The 22,315-nt window shown below is 42.2% G+C and overlaps 1 protein-coding gene across 4 annotated transcripts in view; it reads right to left on the bottom strand.

The window, feature by feature from the left end:
- The window catches only part of GRIA1 (glutamate ionotropic receptor AMPA type subunit 1), a gene marked incomplete at both ends in the record, with an annotated part of 118,380 nt that overhangs the window by 11,767 nt on the left and 84,298 nt on the right, over positions 1 to 22,315 (bottom strand). For all 4 annotated transcript variants that reach the window (XM_080627507.1, XM_080627506.1, XM_080627508.1 and 1 more), the window contains 3 exons: positions 3,150 to 3,397; positions 3,948 to 4,146; positions 21,649 to 22,019. In XM_080627507.1, the coding sequence (XP_080483633.1) occupies positions 3,150 to 3,397; positions 3,948 to 4,146; positions 21,649 to 22,019 (818 nt within the window). The remainder of the gene's footprint in view (positions 1 to 3,149; positions 3,398 to 3,947; positions 4,147 to 21,648; positions 22,020 to 22,315) is intronic.

Below are 22,315 nucleotides of genomic sequence, written 5' to 3'. Positions count from 1 at the left end.
AAAGAATTTGACACTAGGTAAATCATAATTATTCTGTCTTCCAAAGCAGAATATAGGTTAATTAGCACTCTGATGTCTGAACCATCTGCAAAAGATTAGTTAACTAATGAGCCAAAATACATTGCAGCTTCTATGTGGGTACAAGGTGTTAACAGAGTAAATGCATTGCAGTTTCCATAAGCGCAATTATCAGACATATGATTCTGGGGGCCATGAGCTATGTGCTATGCATTATATTTCCTAGGAAGCTTTATTTCCATTAACTGTCTCTTCAGCTCATGGGGAGAACACAGAATAAGCTTTACTTTGAGTGTATTTTGACTGAGGTTGGTCGCCCTGAAATAAGGTGTTTTTGTAATGGGAACATTTTGTATTTATTCACAAACTCTAGGCAAACGGACTGTATTTCAGGGAACTTTAAAGTCAGTATGAATGCTCTGAAGAATTTGCCTTCCACATCTCCATCTCAAAACCCTCTCTATTCCTTGAGTCCAGACTCACATGGGATTTCTTCAGTTTTCTCTTCCTTGTTTTGGATAATTTGGCTTTGTGCCCTCTTTTTGATCACTTGTCCAACAGTGGAGAAGAGCTGCTGCCAGGTAAATGGATGGATTTTGCATCTGCATGACTATCTCATGTCAGACAGTACCGCACCTTGAACTAGCTGGTTTTGAAAGGTGTTATTTCTGCCCTCACATTGCCCATCTCAGCCATTCCTAAATGCAAATGAATTTTAACATCTGGAGGCCAAAAGATATTCAAACGCAGATTCACCTAGGAGGAAGAAATAAGCTCTTTCAGCAGCCCAGGAGACCTAATTGATGACTTCAGGGACATGTTTGAACCTGCTACAACACATATAAGAACTATTTCTGTATTTTCAACCTTGTTTTCATTCATCTGTGGCAATATCCTGCCATTGTGTTCCCATGTAGAAGCAAGAAAACCAATGGCGAACTCTCGTTTAGCATCTCTCTAGGATCATTTCCTAATGAGCTATCCTAAGTGCAGGAAAACTGGTCTAGCTACAAAAGGGGCAGGTCTCAGCAAAAATTCAAATGCAGCCCAGCTTCTAAGACAGACCTGATCTAAAATAAGCCTGGCTCCCACGCGCCTCCAAACCTGGCTTTGTGAATGGAAGTGAGTGAAGATGAAGCCTCAATAAGAGACAGGCTGACCGTGTTATACAGATGACTCACTAATGTCACCTTGCTCAGGACCACCTCTCACGTGCAGGACCCCAAAGGGAAAACAGACACTACATGATGACTGTAGGGAACTACTAAGATTAAAACAATTAAAACAACAAGAACAGAACAAACATAATGGGACAAAAAGTGACAGCAACTGTTCCAAAGAAACGCCATCGGATGGAAAAATCAAGCATTCCTCCTTTGCCATTAGGCCCATAAGAATTTTGTTGTACATGCAGCCAAGATGAAAAAGAGAAAACCGAAAGAAATGTTAGGAATTTTTGGAATCATGCCTAGCAGAGGGATGTTTGGAGCTGCAAAATTAAAATGATTGATGGAGTTTTCTTTTTTTGTTGCTTATTTTTCTTAGAAGTATGATAAATGGCTCCTTCACATGCCAACAATTACAAGACAGGCAGGATGGTCCTGTTTGTTTGTTTTCATAATATCAAAATTAGGATAAAAGGTTGAAGTTTAAATAGATAAATAAATAGAATCAGATAAGTAAATATAATATCCTAATTCTATATTTGCAAGACAGAAAACAAACACTGCAAAGAGTGCAACAGAAACATCTCAAAGCTGTGAGAATAGATCCACCTTCATTTGAAGGGCCCTGAGTCATTTCAGAGCCTGAACTACACTGAATGCAAGAACTGCCTTCTGGACCACCTGCACTGCATTCAAGTGCTTGTTGCTGATATGGGAAGTGCTGAATCTAATTTGAGCTGAACTTAATAAATGGAGTAATCAAAACCCTTGGGCCTCATCCACTACCAGTTGATACATCTTTGATTTGCTGGGTTGGCTTTAGCTCAGGAGCTATGTGATGAGACAAATCCATCAGCAAATGCTCTCGTTTCCAGTAATACAGAGAACATGGATTAAATGTCTCTGCACTGGGTTATGTTAACATACAAGCATAAGGCCACATGTATAATTTTGATCAAACTATTTTGATCAAAATATGTTCAATAAATAAATAAATCAATTGGAGCATCAATCAGATTAACTAAAGCTATAGCTTCTGAGGAGTTACTAGACCCTTTAAATCATTACAATTCACCTGGCTCATGACTATAACACGGGGAATGTGCACAGCTGCTGCCTAAAGGGAGCTGCGCTTCTGACATGACTCACATCACCATCCCAGGGTGCAGATTGTGGTAACGCTGCTCTAAGCAAGTCAGTTTGCATGATGCACTTCACAGAGGCCAGCTCACATCCAGGAGTACGGCTGTGTGCAGTGTCCAAGCTCTGCTACTAACTCAGATCTGGGTCTGTACTTTTTAGAGGGTTCTTAATTTTAAAGGAAGGTCTTCAAAGATATTTCACATGACAGAAGGCAAAGACATGTGACAGCTGCAGGTCTGGGCTCAGAAATGCAGGAATTGTGCTCATTTGGACTTGCCATAAATTTGGCACTTGACAGGATCTGAATTGACTCAGTTGATGCACACCTTTTGCAGGGCTTGTTCAAAACTCAACCCTTTCAAATCACACTTCATATAAGGAAACACCAAAATGCTTTCCTCATGAGAACACCCTCTGCAAGCATGGATCCAAGCCAGGGTAATACCATACTCTGCAAAGCTGTGCAGTTCACATGATACAGGATGAGCGTCCCTTCTGGATAATGCTCTGTGAAACCAATGGTTACACCACAGCAGCCCCCCATCACCTAATACAGCAGACACATTCATAGCAAATGGATCAGCCAGAATCCAGTTTCCAAATGCAGGGCTTGAATAATTAGATGCTCCCATTGCTGCTCAATGGGAGCTGGGTGTTTTACTTCACTGCACATTACACTGAGATTTCATATCCCTTTTCCTCCACCTCCCCCATCTCCTTGCCCCAAGCTTTTGTGATTTACATGGCAATGGAGATTGAACTGTGTGCATACATTGATTTGCTGGGTGGTCTGGCAAAAGGAAGCAAATCCAGGCTACTTACCTCAGTGCAGACCCCTTTGGTGTTGCAATGCCATAGCCTTTGGAGTCCAAGTTACCTCCCACCTTCATGGTGTCACAGGGCTTCCGCTGCTCGATGTACTCGTTCATTGTGGACTCCAAGAGGTAGGCATACTTCCCTTTCGACTTCCTCACCCGGATCATCCCCTCTTCTGTCGTCCTCACAAAAACGGAGGGCTCAGCTGACTTCATGTAGGTCCACATCTTCTCAAACACTGCTATTTTGGATCGCTGCGTAGGACAGCAGAAACCCAACAGAAGTGTTAACGGAGGGTTGGGTGACAGCTGAGATTTCCAGCTTGGACTGAACGCACATATTGAATGGGCCAAGGAAGCCAAAATGGGTAATGGGATATTAATGAACCTCCTGCCATTTCTGCACCTGAGTCTGTATCAACCCCTGATTTCTGCCACATACTTGTGCATTGCAAGAGATTTTGTGGATCAAACCATGGGCAAACCAAGCTGGAAATCAGGAGACTGTTTCTTTTGCAGCTGCTTAGAGTAGTTTCTCAGTAATGTGAGCAAGTACACAGATATTCCATATTTGTGTTTACAGTCACAGAATGCCACATGTACTGGACGCATTGCCAGCCTTCCGAGTGGCATAAGGAAAATTGGATTTTTCCTGTTCTAAGGGCAAGGTTAACAGGTCCTAATATGGTAAAGGGGAAGCAAGAGAAAAAAAACAGACCCAAGCTGAGGATGAGAGATAATGCACCCAGGGGACCTGTCAAACAAGCGGCTAATAGAAATATGTGCTTTAAATTTCCCCTTTTACCCTAAAAAATTCTTTTGTGGAGCCAGCTTCCAGGGTCCCATAGGCAATTTCTGTCTGCTTGGCCAAGTCCTCTGCACTCTCGATGGGAGAAACCATCCTTTCCACGGTGAGGAAGGCAGCCAGGTTAGCTGTGTAGGAGGATATGATGATCAAGGTGAAGAACCACCAGACGCCACCGACTATGCGGCCAGAGAGAGACCTGGACACAGAGAGGAGAGTCAAACGCTGCCCCTGCTTTTACAAGCCCATCGTTTACTGGGTATTTACTCAAAGTCACATTCTCCAGCCACTTCCAGGCAAGCCAAAGGTCTGTCTCAATTCTTAGTCTACTTTTCAAGGTGACAGGGTAATTAGAGGTGGGATAAAAAATTCACAATGAAAGAAAAATATCAATAAACTGATTGAATCTGCTTCAATTTTCGATTTCTTTCAGAGTATATAATAACATAAGTAATAAGACAGGGGAATAACTATGAGAAAGGTTTATCTGGGCAGGGCAATGCACTTCCAAACAGCGTCTTTCCAAGGTCTGTGTTGAGCCACATAACCCCAGTAGGAAGGAGCACCAACATGGAGTCAAGACCAGACAAATAGACTGGTCTTGTACTGGGTCAGCTCCTTTATCATCTGAAGCTTCAAACCCAAAACTGTGTTTTTCTATAAGACACACTGAAGCTCTGAGAGGAGCTGCAGTCTTAATGAATAATTTGTCCACTGACATTCTCTGGTTTGCATTAAGCAGATGGTTAGACAAGATGTTTGCAATAGTGCCTTAAAATCTAGGTGTTTTGCACTAGCTGCAATCAAATAGCCAATTATTTGTAACCATAAAGTAGCTAGAGAAGCATATAAGTCGAGCAGGCATTAATTTATATTAAAATCTTTTCAAATCATGTTTAAGAGTGGAAGGTAATTTTAGGGTGATATCAGTGTTCATGCATTCTGTCTAAAGTATTTACATGCTCCTTCTCTAGATACAAAGCACTGGCCCAGACAGAAGGTAATTTACAATGCTATTTGATAAAGCCAGACAGTCTGACTAAGGAGGACTTGCTCATGAGAATCAGTGCTTATTTCTCTGGGGAGAGATCATGTCTGCATGTCTCAGTGTTGTCTTTCTGCTGACCCGAGTCAATCCACACAAATATGTGTCCAGCTCATGACAGTGTGTGCTATGCTGTGTCCAGGTCTGCATGAAACCTTGCGTCCAGGTGCTATGGTTTACTGTGGCTTACCACAACTTGACAAACCTGCATGAGGTCCCTCCATCAAGGGAAAAACACACCCTGCAAATCACTGAAATTGGAGCTGGAAAGAGACCCTGAACATAGCCCACCAACTGCATGACTTCATCTAGGTTCTACCCTTCCAGTTTGTCCAGGCTGGTTTGAAATGCTGCTGATGTGAGGGGAGCTGCTCCTGCAGACATCACGTCATCTCTCTGTTTAGACCAACTCATGCTGAAATCTCTTTAGTCAAAACTCCTTGAGATCACTTCCCAGGAGAAAGCAGGCACAGCGACTAAGCTCACACCACACAGCACGCGCTTTAACATGTGGAAATAGGACCCATCCCACCACATCCGCTGTCAGCCTAGTGCTCCTGGAGAATGATCACAGCAGCTTTCACGAGTGCAGAGAGGAACTGCAGGAAACATGACCGCAAGGCATTACAGCGACAGAAAGGAAAAGCACTGTATTTTACAGGTGCGACTGAAGGGAATTCTGGCCTCCCGTCTGGTTTCTTCTTCCATAGGCTTTTCCGAAACTGGGCAGCAAAATCCATCTCACGGTAAGCACCACCTCAGTCAACAACTTTGAAGGATACACCTTGAAGTGTCTTTCAGGAAAGTCTACGGGACCCATCCCCGAGGCGATACCATAGCATGTTCACAAATTCTTTTCACTATCATTCAGATCTTAAAAAAACAAGAAAGGTTGGACTAAGAAGGTTTTTTCATGTCCACAGCCCACTGACATGGTTTCTGACCAGAAGGTATATGCTGGTTATGCTGCAGTGTGCCACACGAGCCTCCTCCATCACTGGCAACTGCAGCGACATGGCTGAGTTGACCAACAATCCTCCATCCCAGATTTCCTTTTTATGCCTCCCCATAACTGCCAGACAGAGAGGGGGATCAGAGGTTTGTTGTGGGAGTGCTGGATGCTGTGAGAAAGGCAGGCAGATGGGCAGAACTGTTGTTCTACGCTATCTTTAACTCTCTAAGAGAGAAATACTCACCAAACAACCTCTGGAGATGAGTAGGGATCTCCAGGGATGAGTCACCCCATCTATCTCAGGCTGGGAGAAGGTGCCTCTGCAGACCTCCATCTCTATTGAATTCTGAAGGAACTAGGATGACTAAGTTGGGCTGAACAGCTAATTTTTAAGCTGTTAGGTGAGATAAATGTAAGCCTCGTGCTTCCCATCTGCAGAGAATACTCAGCCTGCAAGGCTGTCAGCCCAAACAACTTTACCTTTTGTTCTGGATTTAGAGGGGGACTGGGGAGGGAGGCAGCTATGGATTCAGCTCACATGTCTTCAGATTGATGGGGAAGAGGCAAAAAATACCTGTCTCTAATTAGCCTGGATGATGTGTACTCAGGGAAGGAAGTGCTCGGAAAAGGCACAGAGGCATTAAACAAAAGTAACCAGATAATGTCAAATAGAACAATCTCAGCTGATGAAGGCCACTTTGAGCTGGCAAATCCATTTGCATGGCAAATAATCACATTTATCTTCAGCTGCAAATTATACAGCCTTTCCTTCCTGACGAAGCTGGGATATTTCTGCAACTTATTTCAATCTCTTCAGCAGCAGTCAGCCGCATTCCTGCCTCTAGATCCTCAACATCCTAGTGATATTCATTACTGGCTTATCCCACGGGGACTGCCTGCTGTCAGCTGCAGATGGCTTATGCTTCCCAGCTCTGCACCTGGCATTGACAGCATGAAATATATCCATGGGGTATTGAGACTGGGAGGTAACAAGAAAGGTTGAGGAAAGAGGGAGAGGGGACTGCAGCTTCTTTCCCATGGGAGCCAGATGAGACAGGATGCATGTCTATGTTGTGTGCTAGTTTAATCTGGGCTGTATCTGCTCCTGGTGGTGGTCATTTCTCCTTATGACATGAGATGCTGTGAGGAGGTGATTGCTCACTCTCATAGACTGTGGAGGAAAGGAGAGGAGATAAACAGCTTGCTGTGACTGCTAGAATGGCTAGGGCTTCCTGTGTATGATGTTTTATTGCAGACACTGCTAATGGGCAATGTTTGCCCTTACGGATAGATTGACTTGGAGCTAGAAGTTGTGAATCTAAACCGCTGTAAACGTGTAGAAAAAACATTCAGCATAGGGCCTCTATAGGATATCATCCATTTGCTCCATTGTTGTGCAGCATCTAACACAAGGGAGCGCTGGCCAGTTATGAAGGCTCTTGGAGACTAGTGCAATACAGTAAAAAATATAACAGTCATGATGAAATATCACACAAGCAGATTTGTTCCCATGTGGCATCCCCATGGCTCAGTAGCAGTGAACACGGGTTAAACAGAACAAACTGGATTTTTTGTGAACAACTGTATTGCCTATTTAGATTTTGAGCCAGTGCTTATTACTGCTTACCACTGCAAGTGGCTGGGAAGACAATATCCATTATGATCTTGTTCTGTTACTTCTGTAGACCAAGCAGGAGAGCAGCAGTGCTACCATCACGGGACACATTTGCAAAAGTGCCTTTGTAATTTAGGAGATAATGTTCCATTTCTAGAAGTGACTTCAACACTGGGAGCTAAAAGCCTGGTCAAAAGCCAGTGGGACTTCAGAGTTATGTTTATGTTCTAGTAAGAGCAGGCACAGAGGAATAGATATACATCGTACTTCCAAGTCATTTTGAGGGTTTAAAAATCTCACTCCACAGCTAGATAACAGAAAATGACCTTCCACTTGACCAACAAATGTTTTGCAGCTTGAGCCCTAGCTCAAGTTCATTTCTCTTCACTAATGGGCAGTGTGGGGTTTAAATCCTCTTGCATGGAGAATTTACATGTCCCCATATCCATTCAAGCATAACATGAAAGCAATCAGCTCTCTGCTGTGAGAAAACGAGTTAGTGACTCGGTCCGCTGCAGAGATAAGGTGAGATGGAACACATTGGTTAGTACTTTAAAGATACACTACGGTTTGGATGTTTCGATTTGTCTATTTGAACTCTGGATTTATTCATATTCATTATCATAGTAATACTTGCAATATCAGGGTCTAAATAAAATCTGAATAAAATAAACAAGGACAACAGTGAAAGGATTTAATGAATGGCTAATTCTAGGATGCACAAAGGGATGAAACAGACTAGATTGTATATTTTTCAACCTATACTATTTCTTCTACACCTACACTCTTCTTTCTTCCAGAATCCAATTTAAGATCTCTTGGTTACTTCTTCTAGCTCTGCCCATACTGGTTAAAATCACACTTCCTACCACTATCTTCTCCCTGACTTGAGGTCCTGCCTGCCCATCACAGCACAGTAACAAGAACAGGGTGCTCATTTCCAACATTACCCTCGCAGGAGTAAGTAGTAAATGCTCTGCCCTCATTATCCATGATGCAAAATCTACTTACAATTACAGCTGGCTGGGAACCAGAATTTCAGTGCCATGGAAAATTCTGAAACAGTAAATGAAACCTTAATATTCTTAATAATCAGAATGAAGAGATAATGGTTGCAAATGTCCTCTAAAAGTAGCTGACTGAAGATGGCCGGCTTGGGTCTGTCTAAGCTTTGCATTTTTTCTGTTACTTAATGTTTCTTTTCTGAAACGCTAAAAGGCATAATTTTAACATGGTAAACAATTTTGTTTCTGCTTTCTCATTACAAATAATTTTCTTTCAGCTTCTGTAATACATTAAACCCTTACCTACTACATGTATAATTTAAAAGATAATTTTGGAATGTGTTATTTTAGATCTGTTTAATGGAAAACCTGAAAAGAATCATTTTGATTTTCTTACTTAGATGACTTTTTTTTTACCTTTCCTTGCAAAAGCAAATACTTTTTGCCAGTGGACACTAAGGAAGAATTCTAAGTTCCTTTTGTCTCTGTGATGTGATTTTTCTTATGTTCTAGTCTTAGCATTGATGGATTTGTCACAGAAAAAAAAAGAAACTCACGCAGCTGTAATCTCTGAGTTCTTAGAACAAAATGCAATCCTTGATCAAACAATTTGTTCTTTGATCTTATCCCTTATGGAAGGCAGGAAAAGCTGACAGGAGTTTGCCTCTGCTTTGCTGTCTTATTAGAAGAGCACAATACATTTTTGCAAGAAGACATTAACAAGATCATCAGAAAACAGACAAAATAAACCTCATTGGCAAACTGTTCAAGCATCATCTCAGTTCTCCCCCACTTCTCCCTTCCCCCTTCCCAAATCCATTTCTTCTAGAGAATTACACCTAAACTGACAGTGTTTTAATTAGAAGTGCAAATCCTGGATTCTAAAGCCATAGTTGCTTTGGGAGGATTTCCCAGATCTGCTGTTAAATTCAATTCTAATAAAGGCTCACTTAGTCAACTGACATATTTGTCACTGAATGAATTTATGCAAAACTGTTGAAAGAAAAGCTCTTACATGCTTGTTCTACTGATTGTGGGTCAAATCCACTTTTGGTCTTCTGCCCACACAGATCCTCTGATCTCCAGCACTACTCTGCTAATTTGATACTGACTCTACATGATTTCGTGGGTCTATCTGAAGACTGACTTGGTAGTGTATTAGTTGCAAACATTTTGCTCTTATTTTAAACAAGTTTTCAACATTAGACTCTGTCAATGTAAATGAGCTTTGCTTTTTCTGTATGTCACAGACCATCTGGCATGATTGGTATCACCATTTTATCTCCCACCCTTACATGAACCTTAGACTTGTTTAAAAAGCCTGTGAATAGTCATAGATAGAGGAACAAACTTAGCATGGGGTTGTGGAGCTGGGAACAGCTCTGGGTGCATCCATCACATACATGCTGCAAATCACTTCTTATGCACTGCTATGCCACAGAGAGTTTTGAATGAGCAGTTTGTTCAGAATCATAGAACGGTTTGGGCTGAAAAGAACCTTCAAAATCATCTATTTCCAACCACTTGCCACGAGCAGGGACATCTTCTACTACACCAGGTTGCTCCAAGCCCCATTCAAATGGACTGTTTGTCATGAATTAGAGTAATTATAATGCATGTTTCTCCACGCTGTATTAATAATTTTATTGCCATTATCAGTTTGCATTTACATATTATTGAACCCTGATGCCTGGCATAAGAGTCTGGAGCCCTGACTGCAACGCTGGGCTTTAACACTGCAAGAGAACCCTTAAAAAACAAACAAGAATGTTTTCTATTGACATTCTCATTTACCTCTCCCAGCAGTACAAATTCCTTCTTCAGCTCCCTTCACATCTTTTCTATAGAGGTGACAGCTGCCTGTTTTGATTCCCTGTGGGTAACATTAACCTGTGAGACAGGGTGAAAAAGCTGGGGGTGCACAGGTACTGGGAGTCCCGTGCTATCTCTCTCTTGCTTTTCTTTTTCTGATTTGAAAACATTTGAGAGCTTCCTAACTTTTGTATATGGGCTGAAGATCTGCTTTTTTCCATGTTTTGTGGAAAACCATACAAGCTCAACAAACACCAAAGCCAACATGCTGTAAGGAGGCAATATGGATTGCAGAAACCCAGCAGAAGTCCTTTTAAGCAGGAGTCTTGGGGTCACTTGCCGTGTAAATATTGCAACAACTGAACATATTGTCTGCAAATATGCAGAAACACCCAGATTCAATGGGAGGTGTATACCTGTGAGGCTTTAATTATAAGTCATAGTTTATTTACTGTTTCTTTCTGCCTCAGCTAAATGGCCTTGGACAGCAGTATATTGTCCCTCTCCTACTGTTTCATCTCTTCTTTTGCAGAATATGTTGGCACTTTTTTCTTTAATTTACCTTTAATGGGCAAAACCTCTCTCTAAAGTGAGATTTCCTGCTTAGTCAGAAATGCATCATGCCACTTGTGGTTCTTCAGTCATTGGAGCTCGGATTGATGCAGTGCTAAGTATAAGCATGACTATGTGGAGTTGCTACATGCTGTTTTCAAGATATTCACTTAGCATTTTAACAGGCAAGAGGTACCTAATAGCTTAGCTAGAAGACTAGCATCAAAAACTCTTTTTTCTGTTGTTCCTTGGAAAGCCCTGCCACTTTATGGGTAGCTTTATTCATTTCTCTAATTCGGTTTCCCGCTATAGGAGAAGAAGATGAATTACATTTATGAACTTCAGGCCTGAAGCATTAGTCACCAGGTGGAATTCACCTCTGAGCTGCAGCTTTGCCCACTTCCCCTTCCTAAAATACTTAATCCCTGCAGGCAGAGGCAACATCAGATAGGCCCAGCTATGCAGGGGGTAATTTATGTACCCAATAACACTCTGCATGTTGTGTGCTCCTGTGGTCCTCAATGGACACAAATTGCAGCCTGCTGATACACAACCAGCACAAGTCACCTACTTAACTAATGAAGGATGGTGTTGGAAGCACTAGATGCCGAGCAAACATGGACTGACATAGGCAGCCAGTCCACCTTGACTTCAGCAGGACCCACATACCACCCGTGGTATAAAAACACTCCTACAGAGCAGAACTGCACAAGTAAAACACGTTCTTCACTCAAAAGAGCCACCTTCCCTGAGCAGTCAGAACTGGCTGGTGAAATGAGATGCTTATCCCTAAAACTACAGGATAGTACACCCAAGTCTTCCAGAGTGCTGCTAAAACACATTGTAAAGAAAGGGCTAAAGATAGATGGATGAGGTGGAACCCTAATTAAAAACAGTGTGGTTGAAAGGTAGAACAGCTAGATCCAAAGAAATACACTGTCATCCTCTCAAGTACAGGCGCTCCTCCACGTTGCAAACCAGGGTAATTCAGAGGGATGAGTATTTAGACAGAGGGTTGCTGAGAAACACGTGGTCACTCTGGGCTGTTTGGCAGCTCTGCTGAAAGGCAAAGTCATCCCTCTTCTGCAGCTCTGCCAGCTTTTGGACAAGGGAAAAAAAAGAAGTCTCTCATCATGCCTTTGAGCAAAAATTTCACTGTAAAAAAAGGTGCTTCATGTATTTTTCTCACTTCTGTGACATTTGTTTGCTTTGCTGAGAAAAACTCGCAAGGTGACAAGCATAAAATTTTGTCAGCAGCACTGGTTGGAGCCCCCCAGGAGATTCATTACTCAGGGACTTCCTCAGCCTCAGGTGGCCCCAGATTTAACAGCACTCATCCTTCTTTTTAAACAACAGCCTATTGTGCTAATGTCCTTTGCTGTGTTGCTGGGTTTCATATGCTCTCCCTCAGTCTCCTCTTCAAAGTCTGCTCGACAAAAAAGCTTTTTTCCAAAAGATTTACTGTATTTTGTATTATACGCTACCAGTTCTTCATTTTTCCAAGATTCTCTTTAGGCATCTGCATGTGCTCACAATTTTGAGCTCTGGTTCTGAGACTTTTGGGCAATGTTACATCATCTTAGCTCAGACTTCTCCCCGGATGCCTTGCTTTGGTTCTTTTTGCTCTGTTTTTTTGTATGTCTTTTGTTCAGATTTCCCAATCTGGTGAGAGAAAGGCATTTTCTGGAAGGAGAGTATTTTCTGCAGTGGAAAAATGTGACTCTGAGCAGTATTCCCAAAGATTCCCTTCCTTTTATCTCTCATTTCTAATTTAAAATGTGATCCCTCACCAAGGCTGTACAAGTTACATTTTCCCTTTTTCACTTTGAGCCTTTCTTTTTCCTAGAACAGCATACTGTAGCCCTTGTAGAAGTGTCGAGGAATAAGTCTGGTCTCCCCAGCAAGTGTTTTTTTTAGACGCACTTTATGTGCATAGGAATGCCTGTCTTTTAACATTAAAAACCCAAACTGTGAAGGGAAAACATGTTCAGCGTTTCTGCTACCCCTTTTCCACCTGCTAAGATCCATTTGGTGACTTTATTTTTGAAGGCTTCAGAAGCACTGCTATGATGAAAGGCTGCCTCCTCCCTCTGTTTGCCTCTCTGCAGCCTGAGATCCTGCTTCCTATTGAGAGTTTCAAGAAATGAGAGAAGAGAGAATCCCTTCTACAGGAGAGCATCCTGTGCACTTGACTCCTGCATCTGGGCCCTCATGGACCCTTCTTAACATCTCACACCTATCCATAGTATACAGGTACATATTTTTACTGCTTTACCATGTGAGGACTCATCTCCCCTCTCCTTTCCTACTCCCCTGTTCACACATTTGCCTCCCATTACTTCTCCTCAGACTGTGTTGGGAGAATTCATTAGTGTATATAACATGCTTTGAAGTTGTCCAAATAACAGTGATGTAACACTTTTGCACTTCTATAGGCTCTTTTATCTGAAGATGAAAGTAGTAAGTTATGATTACCATGATTGGATTATTGCTGCTTAGCCTTTGAATCTAAGGGTAAGCAGCAACTCTTCTGGGTAGGCATTAATCAGAATTGCTGGCTGATTTTATTAAATAGATTGAATGCCATAAACCATGATGTTGTTTAAAGAAAGGGGTTTGTAAACAAGCTCTACACCCTTTCTTACTATTTGATGATATAGATCAGGTGGCCCCTAGCTGTCAATTGGCTCCTTTGATCCGAGTGAAAATGGAAGTTAGACCAAGACACCAGCATGGAGGACATCAGAGGTAACTCCTTGCTCTGCCTCCTCCAACTCCAGATCTTGCCAAAGCACAGCAAGGCTTTTGCCCCCATTATCAGGACCCACATTTTGCTTTTCCCAAATACTTGGCTTCATCAGGACTTTCATAATGAATAACCTAGCACCTCTGTCATATTTCAATCAATTTGTCTTTGCCTGCTCACCATTTTGGAGTGCTTCAATGGACATTGCTAGCTCTATGTATGCTAGCTCTACACATGCATTCCCAAACTTCTTGTGAAAAGGGGGTATGGTGCTTCCCCAGTTACAGGGCAAGTTGTTTGGGTGACATGTGGGACAAAAGCAGAATAGGTACAATAAATCCCAAATTCCAGTGGAATAAGTACTCTGAGTCTCCCCATGGAGGACATGAGGTTTTGGCGAGGTGGGGATTAGACCAGCAAAGAGCAGCTGAGGATACTCTGTGTGTTATGAGCCAGAACAATTTGAATTGAGGAGTTCAGTGCTCATTCAACTGTGTATCCAGAGAGTACGCACATGATATCTTAGTGCTGACAAAAGCGATGTACAGCATATGGAAGAGTTATTTAAACAGGGCTTCCCTGTGAAAACATGCTCAGGGCTTCCCAGCTTAGCTACAATATTTTCCTGGAGTGCCAATGCTAAAGCAGCGTGTGACAGACAGCCTTGCATAGGACACCACTTTGGGGAGATGGAGGTCATTCAGCTCTTCACAACCCTTATTCTTCAACAAAAACACATGGCAATGCAACCTAGCTATTAGGAAGACACAACCATGCGCAGTCCTGGCTGGAGCTCAGAGGGTGTCAGACCCCAGCTGAGCGAATGGCTCAGGGATAACAGGTTATCAAGAAGGAAGAAAACGAAAAGAGAGTGTGTGTTTCTCTTACCGATTGAAAATTGGCAAGTTGGAGTACAACATAATAGGGCATCCCTGGAGCCTCAGACAGTCTCCTGCCAGAGTTATGGAGAAGGCTACAAATCTCAGAGGACCACTACAAATCTTAGTGCCGCTCATGATCCTGAGCCAGCACACAGCATTAGAAGCACAAACAGCACATGCCATTTCCATGTCAGAGATGCCCTAAGAGAACTTCCCCATAGATTTCAAAAACTGGACAATACACTTTCCACCCCTTGCTATTTTCAACTATGTTTTCAATCAAAAATATGACAAACATTCATTTAGTCCAGAAGAAAGGGATTGCAAATATATTTTTAGCTAAATAAATCTGCTTTTGGACCAAGTGCTTGTCTTCTTATTTTAGACACAGCTGGTGAAATGATTAGTAAATCTGTCACTCAATGGGGGGACCTCCAGTGAATTTCTTGCTGCCCTCCCCACCAACCTCAATGGTAAAAGCCTGAAGTCAGAGCTGTGGAAGAGCGACTAGATACGTCTGATAGGGAAACCACGCCAAGGAGGTGGCTTACAGGTCAGTGGAATGAACATTCATTACATCTGCAGCATTTAGAAATATCCAGATGGCAGAGTGTGGAAATTCAATAGACTCGTTTTGTCCTTTACAGATTAAATTGCATTTCCCCAACAATATTCTCTCAGTTGGTTATTTTCTTCTTTTGAGTCCTGTGTATCTTTCAGCATTTTTCCAAATGAAAAATTGGATAGCAAGGATGATTATTTTAGAAGAATTTCCATTTTCCCCTGGCTGCCACATTGCAGTTACCATGGAAGTGCGCAGACTCCAAAGGGGACTGTTTAGTTGGATATTGTGCAATTTGTCAAGCTGCTCCTCTGGTGAGTCACTTTCTCAAGTTAAGTGTGTTTCAGAGGTAAGCGTGGTCATCAGTTCCTGGTGATTTGCAAGTACTGCTCTTATCCTGCAACCTGAATTTCCTCTCCCTGGACATAATTAACTCTACCAGGTAGAGATAATCACAAAATCACTTTAAAAAGACTTCTACAGAAGTTAGAATCCTGATTTTTTACTGTTATACTGAGAGACCAACCTCAGCTCACCAGTTCAAGCAAACTGCCAAAAATAAATGACCCTCAGCTTTGTGCCCTTGGACAAGCTTTTAAGCCTTCCAGATTTACGCTATGCTGAAGAAGGAGTAGGGTTGCCCCTGGTTCCCCAGGGCAGCCCCAGCATGAGCTGCAGGTTACAAGTGCTCCCGAAGGAAACAACAAACTGCTTCCTCCTTCATTGCAAAAATGTGGCCTTTGCCTTGAGACTGAGCAGTGGATCTAACTGGTGGTCAGCATTCAGGTCTGTAGGAGCAAGTACAGCATCTCCATGTTCCCAGAGAGGCTTCAGGAAGCCCTGCCAGTGAGCTCCACTCCACCCCTTCCTGTGCAGATAGTGCAAGGAAAACAGAAAAAGCACTAATCTTTCCTAATTTATTCTAGGAATCCTGCCTTGGGAGAGCTTGAACAGCTTGCCAGTGACTCTCTAAGACAAGTTAAGGTTTAAGGTTATAATGGGTACCACAAGGATGGCACCAAAACTGCGCATCAGGCCAAAAAGACCACCAGCTGCTTGGAGCGGCAAAGAAGATGCCTACTGAAATCAAGAGGAGTCGCCAAATAAACACCAAAAATCAGCTTTCATTTCAGGAAGGAATTGAAACGCTTTTAATTGCTAAATGCAGCTGATTCTAATTTCTCTGATTCTAAATTTTTAGCAAAATCTGTACGTGCGCTGCAAATATGAGTTAAGCAAAGGACAGAACAGAAATAATGTTCTTGAAACAACCCAAATCAAACCTCTCACTAAAAAGGAGAAAGTTTTAGTTTTAACCATTTTCTGATTCAGTTCTTTTCTGAAACTGGATAAAATCTTTTAGTACGAGGAGTATCTTGATGGAATTTAAAAGTGCTGCTATTTTTCAAGGTCTCTAGACGGTAGTTTAGGGAAAAAACCTCAACAACTTGTGGAGCAATTTTGCTGTCATTTCCACCAGCTCTACGGCTGAAGTCTCCTGTGTATTTTTCAGCTGATCTAAAAAGAAATGTAAATAAACTGGAAAAACAGCAGAAAAAAATCTTCAGCATTAATTACAGGTACATAATAAATACCATTCTTGCTCTTTCACAGACAATCCACTGTGATTGAGTGCAACAGAAACCCTGCAAGGGCATGCAGTGAAATACAAGCCCAGCTGCACACTGTATAGATCAGTCAGAGCACCCTGTTTCTATGTCACTAGAAACGAATAACAATGTCCACAAGATGCTTATAAATAATTGATAGTATCTATTGACTGGATAGCAGCCAGCAATTTATATCTCTTCTTCCCACCTCGGAGCGCATTCATACATCATCTCTATGAGTAAACCTCCCCAAGCAGCACATTACCCAAAGCCAAGGGGTCACTGCTCAGCACGTGCCATTGCACCCTGCACGTCACGTCTGGACTCTGCGGACAAGTTAAGATCCATGTAATTCCTTATCCCAAGTTAGCTGAAGGGTGGATCACATCTTGCACTATGTCTCTTTACATGCCGCATACGCCCCCGATCTATAGGGCAAACTGGTGTTGCCAAGATATTCCCCAGCTGTGGTCCACTATGGCACTTTGTACAAACCAGATCCTGCATCCCTGCTGATGCTCTCGAAACATCCCCTTTCAAGTCTGGCTCTCTCCCAGACACAGGCTGTGATGAAAGCTTCATCCATCATTTCACTCCCAGTGCAGGCTGACCAGGGTGTCTCCAGCTCTGTTATCAATCACACAGATTATACCAAGCTGTGTTGTCCAGGTATCACAACATGATACCCTATCGTGTCATGATATGACTATACATTTTCCTTCTACTCACGCTATGTTTTGATCTGAAATCAAAATAAATGTGTTTTGTTTCCACAATACAGTATAAAGAGAGCCCCTGTGGAGCTGGGTTTATTTTTGGAGATCTCTGTTTAATTTTCCTCTGGCAGGGCACAAAGGATGGCTGCATTTACTGGGTGATACTGTGTGTTATTTATCCTCCTGTCAAACTCCACTGGGGACAAGAATCCTATAGTCACTCAGCTGAGAGAAACTGTGTATATTCTATCTCATGGTATCTTCAAAGGAAGAATAAATTCCTTTCTGGAAGATCTATTTTAGCTAAATGTATTTAATTTTAGTTAAACATAACTTTTCTGAGTCACAGGAAGAGTAACCGGATGAAATTTAATAGTCTCCAATATACAAGGAAGTCTCTCTTGGGCTCAAACATATGAAGCAACACATTTGGCAATAATAAAAGACAGAAGATCAAGCCAGGAAGCTGACAAGAGGCATAGACATTTTGCTCCCTGCTTTTTTCTCCTTTTCACTCCAATCAAATTATATATTTTGTAAAAAACGATGGGGCAGATGAAAAATTCAGATGCCTCATTTTGCTGCTGAGGAGGTCGGGAAGCCCAGATGTCCTCAAGGTCTCCTTCTCAAAGGCCTCAGTTCTACCCTGAGTGAGGAATGGCAGCAATGTCCAGGATGTTAACGAGGTCCCACTCTCCATATCTGCTACACACCGGGGTTATTTTAAGCTCTGAAGACAATTTATCAAATTACATTTCTGAAGAATGGCACAATGTGAGTTATATTTACTTCATATTTCTCTTGCTGCAGGCTCCTGCTATTGGCTGCAGGATATTTATTACCTCTGAGAATCTCCTTTCTGGGACTGTATTTCACATTTAATGAGTGCTTTTGCAATTTCATTACTGTTTTCTGAAGTTAAGGTGGCACTTTACAAAGCCTAATGGTTTATGGCCCATTTCAGACTTCACTGATTTCTGCCCATTACTATGTACATGAAACTACTCACAACTCCAAAACGTTGCTTCTCCTCCATTCTGCTGTGTATAGGCCAGTACTCTGAAAGCACAGACTTTAATAGCAACAACAGGGACTTTCTCACATCAACTGGGACGAATTAGACCACATGGTAGTGACTGAACCACATTCTGACAGTGCAGAATGGGACTGCACACTCCAGTGGGAAATGTCTACGAGCTAAAAGCCTCCTTTGGTTGAAACTATGCACCTGCAATTGAGTCATTCCATGTACAGCTTAGAAGGGATGGATTCTTTGCTCATGCTCATGTTGCAGCATCCAAAGGCACACACAGACCGCTACCAGCTCCAGCTGGGGTTCTCCATGACTGGTTACTGCCTGGCCTTTGTCATACTCATCCAGTCTATGCCTGGACATGGAGGCTTCAGAGCTTCAACGGCATCAGTGTACCTCATGCCCAGCAGCCTCACTCCTCAGGTCAAGAGGCTATAAGCACATAACCCACAGCTACGCTCTGTCTTGGCCATCCGCAGGTTGTCAAATCCACAATGTATCTTTGAAGTGCTTGGTAGGTTGTGACCAGCATACTTAAAAACCTGACTGAAGTTCTGGCTAGTAAGAATGTCCTTAAAAGGATGCCACTTTCCTTCAAAAACAAATTTTTGCCTCTGTTGGGGACCAAAGTTCCCTGGGGACTGGTCTGAGGCTGAGGAATGCACATTTACAAGAGCAGGGAATTGCTGCAGACCTCACCACCCGCTGTGCTGAGTGATGTGTCAGCAGTTTTTATGATAAATACATAGTGGCATATGCACTTTAAACAAGCATGCTCTGGGAAAAAAAACAAACCAAACCTCCAGACAAATTTCCCCTACTCCTTCCCAAAACAAAACTGAAATAAACAACCCAAAACCTCTACAAAAACAAAATACACCCCTGCACTTGCTCCTTTCTGCCAGGGAGAGAATGACAGAACAGATGTATAACAGAAGCTATTTATGTTGGTTAATATATTACTGGGAAATGCTGAGATTGTAGCGATAAGTTTAGAAGCAACCACATAGGAAATGTATTGGAATAGAGCAGATCCCCACCTGCCCACAGTGTGGTTCTACCAAGCATTCCTTGCTAAGTGATGTGTTACAGAAACCCTGCACTAGGTTCGTGTGAAAAGTACATGTGAAATAGAGAGCGCGCTCAGAGCCTTTCTGTACAACAGCATCCTACAGAAATTCTCACTCTTCTGCTTCCTCCTTCCTTTCTCATTTCACAGAAATGCCCCCCTCCACTTGCAAGCATCTCAGGGAGCTGCACTCAGAGTACTGGGAGTTATAATAATTCCCATATTTCATTTTTGAGATATTCTCTTCTTGCAAATATCTGTAGTCTGGAAGTGCTCTTGTGCTCCATGGGAAAATATTCATTTCAATGAAATTGTAATTTCCATTATCAGGATGATCAAATTAACAACATTAAAACAATAATGACAGAACCATTCTCATTTCCCATTTCAAAGCAAAATAAAGTAACCCTTTGAAATGGTGATTCAAAGCATGTTGTTTAGCTAGAGCAAATCTTGTTGTTTGAATCAAACCCACTAATCTCTCCCTGACACTTTTTTATTAAAGATGTTTCCAAATCTGCTATTTTGCAAAGTCTCAGCTTTTCACCTCTCCACGTTCCTGTTTGGAACAGAAGCTGACTATTGAAATGTCCCCAAAGGAAGCCATTCTCTTTCCTAAATAAGAATAATGGTGACAAGAACAACAATGAGAATGATAATCACAATAACCTGATCCTAAAGCATGGAGCTGTGTTACTAAGCAGCCCTAAAACTGAAATTCCCTCTGTTGGGAAAACTTTCTGAATGCTCCACCTGGATTCCTTCTAATCAACAATCAGATGATAAAACATATCCATAAAAGCTGTCACTATCAAAATGCCCTGCAGGCTTTTATTTCCTCACTATCCCAAACTTATTAGTATTTGGACAAATTGGCATCCAATAGCCAACAAGCTGATGCCTGGCCTCCCCCACCATCCTATGGGAGCTGTGCAGTTACTAGAGCTGCTAAACTTGCTGATGGAGTTGTCTCTCCTTCTTGTCCCCTGAGCTTTGATGCCATCCCAGCATGTGGAAAATTATTTTCTGCGTACTGTATTCACCCATAAGACACATATCTCTGCTGAAATTCCCTTTGAAGAGAAGGGAGACAAAGCCCAGAAAAGGAAGGATGGAGAGAAAAGAAAACAAAGGCTTCTTTGCTCTCTGTTTTCATTAGAGCATCACTTCAGAGGTAACCATGGCATGTAAATGCAGAAAATACATATGTTGCCTGTAGCTTCATCCTTGTGACTGGCAGTACCTCTGGTTTGAGCCAAACTGGGATGAGTGTGCCGCTCAGAGTTGTGAAGTGGGTGCAAGACAGCTGTGTCCTGCAAGCTGTCCTGCAGCATCTAGCAGCTTTGCTGCTACAGCTGCTCTCCCTTTATCCAACATCCAGAGCACACCTCTTGGGAACGATGGATACATACAATCCATGTCCCAAGCCACAGCATGTTAACCCTTTTTCAGGCTCATAAACCTTAAGGACATCTGCCCTAGACACAGAACTCTGGAGGTGTCAAAAACCTTATCCCTGGCTCATCTCTGATCCTGCCTCATGAGAATACACACAGACCACAAGAAAGATCCTTCAATTATAGACATTACTTGCCAGACATATAATTTGTGCATTTGTACTTCTCTGACCTTTCTAAAGGCCAATAATACTTAAAGCCACTCAGTGCGCTCCATAATGTTTGGCACAGACCATATAACCTTTCACTGGGTACCTACTGTACTATTTCTCCCTACTTTACTGGAATTTTATAGCTTCCTTATAATGTTAAAATGTTCTTGCTTCTAACAACAATAAAATAAATGACTGTACAAAAACTGATCGTAATTGGCTGGCTTTAGAAAATCTTGTTTGCATTTCTGTAAATGCCCTCGAAAGAATTCCCCAGGATAAATTTAGAATAGTATTTTGTGGTCTCAAGTTTGAGGTCCTAAGTTCATGGCTGAGAGACCTGTGAACCCTTGGATCATTTCTGAATCTGTAACTGCTTCACAAAACCACACAATGGTTCAGGAAGGAAGGTCAAAAAGAACCTGTTCTGCTCCAAATCATGCAAAGATTAAACCACATGAAGTGGGAAAAGGTTCATTGGGGAAGGCAACCCACCTTGGAGAAATATCACATCCTTGCTGCATGAAAGCTCCTAGGGAGAACCAGAGACTGTTGAATATCCCAAACTCATTTGTCTGGTCATTGGCAGGCTGGTCCCGTCCTTCCTCGAATTCCTCAGTGTGCCACTCGTAAGGGCTGAAGCGACTCACCAGGAAGAGGACAACGCTCACTCCAATGTAAGCAAAAACAATGCACATCCATATCTCGTAAGCCAAAGGATCCAGAAAGGAAAAAACTCCTGGTTTGGACTTCTGAGGTTTTTTTATCATGATAGATATACCTAAGCTCATGAACGGTTTGGAAAAGTCTATAACTTCTTCTCGAACCAGAGTGATGGTTAATGGTGCCACAGCCACATCAGCCCTCTGAAAAGGAGAGACAGAAAAGAGATTTGCATTCTGGGGATAAAAGTATATCTACTAACTCCAGCTTATGTTCCTTTGATCTCTGTTTACCCCTGCTATCTCAGAAAAAATCATACAAAACCAATTGCAAGAGAAATGGCAAAAAGGAGCATCCCATAATATTGGTGGAATATTTCGATTTTATCACTACTGATTACCAGTTCATGTTCTGGAATCACAGCATTTCTTTTTGCAGCCACCTAGCTCTTCTTGTCTGATTTATCCACTGATGTCACAGTCTGATGCAGATGATTTTC

This window comes from Psittacula echo (assembly GCF_963264785.1).
Source record: "Psittacula echo genome assembly, chromosome: 11".
Taxonomy (NCBI): Eukaryota; Metazoa; Chordata; class Aves; order Psittaciformes; family Psittacidae; genus Psittacula; species Psittacula echo.
This window is presented reverse-complemented; position numbering and strand designations above follow the sequence as displayed.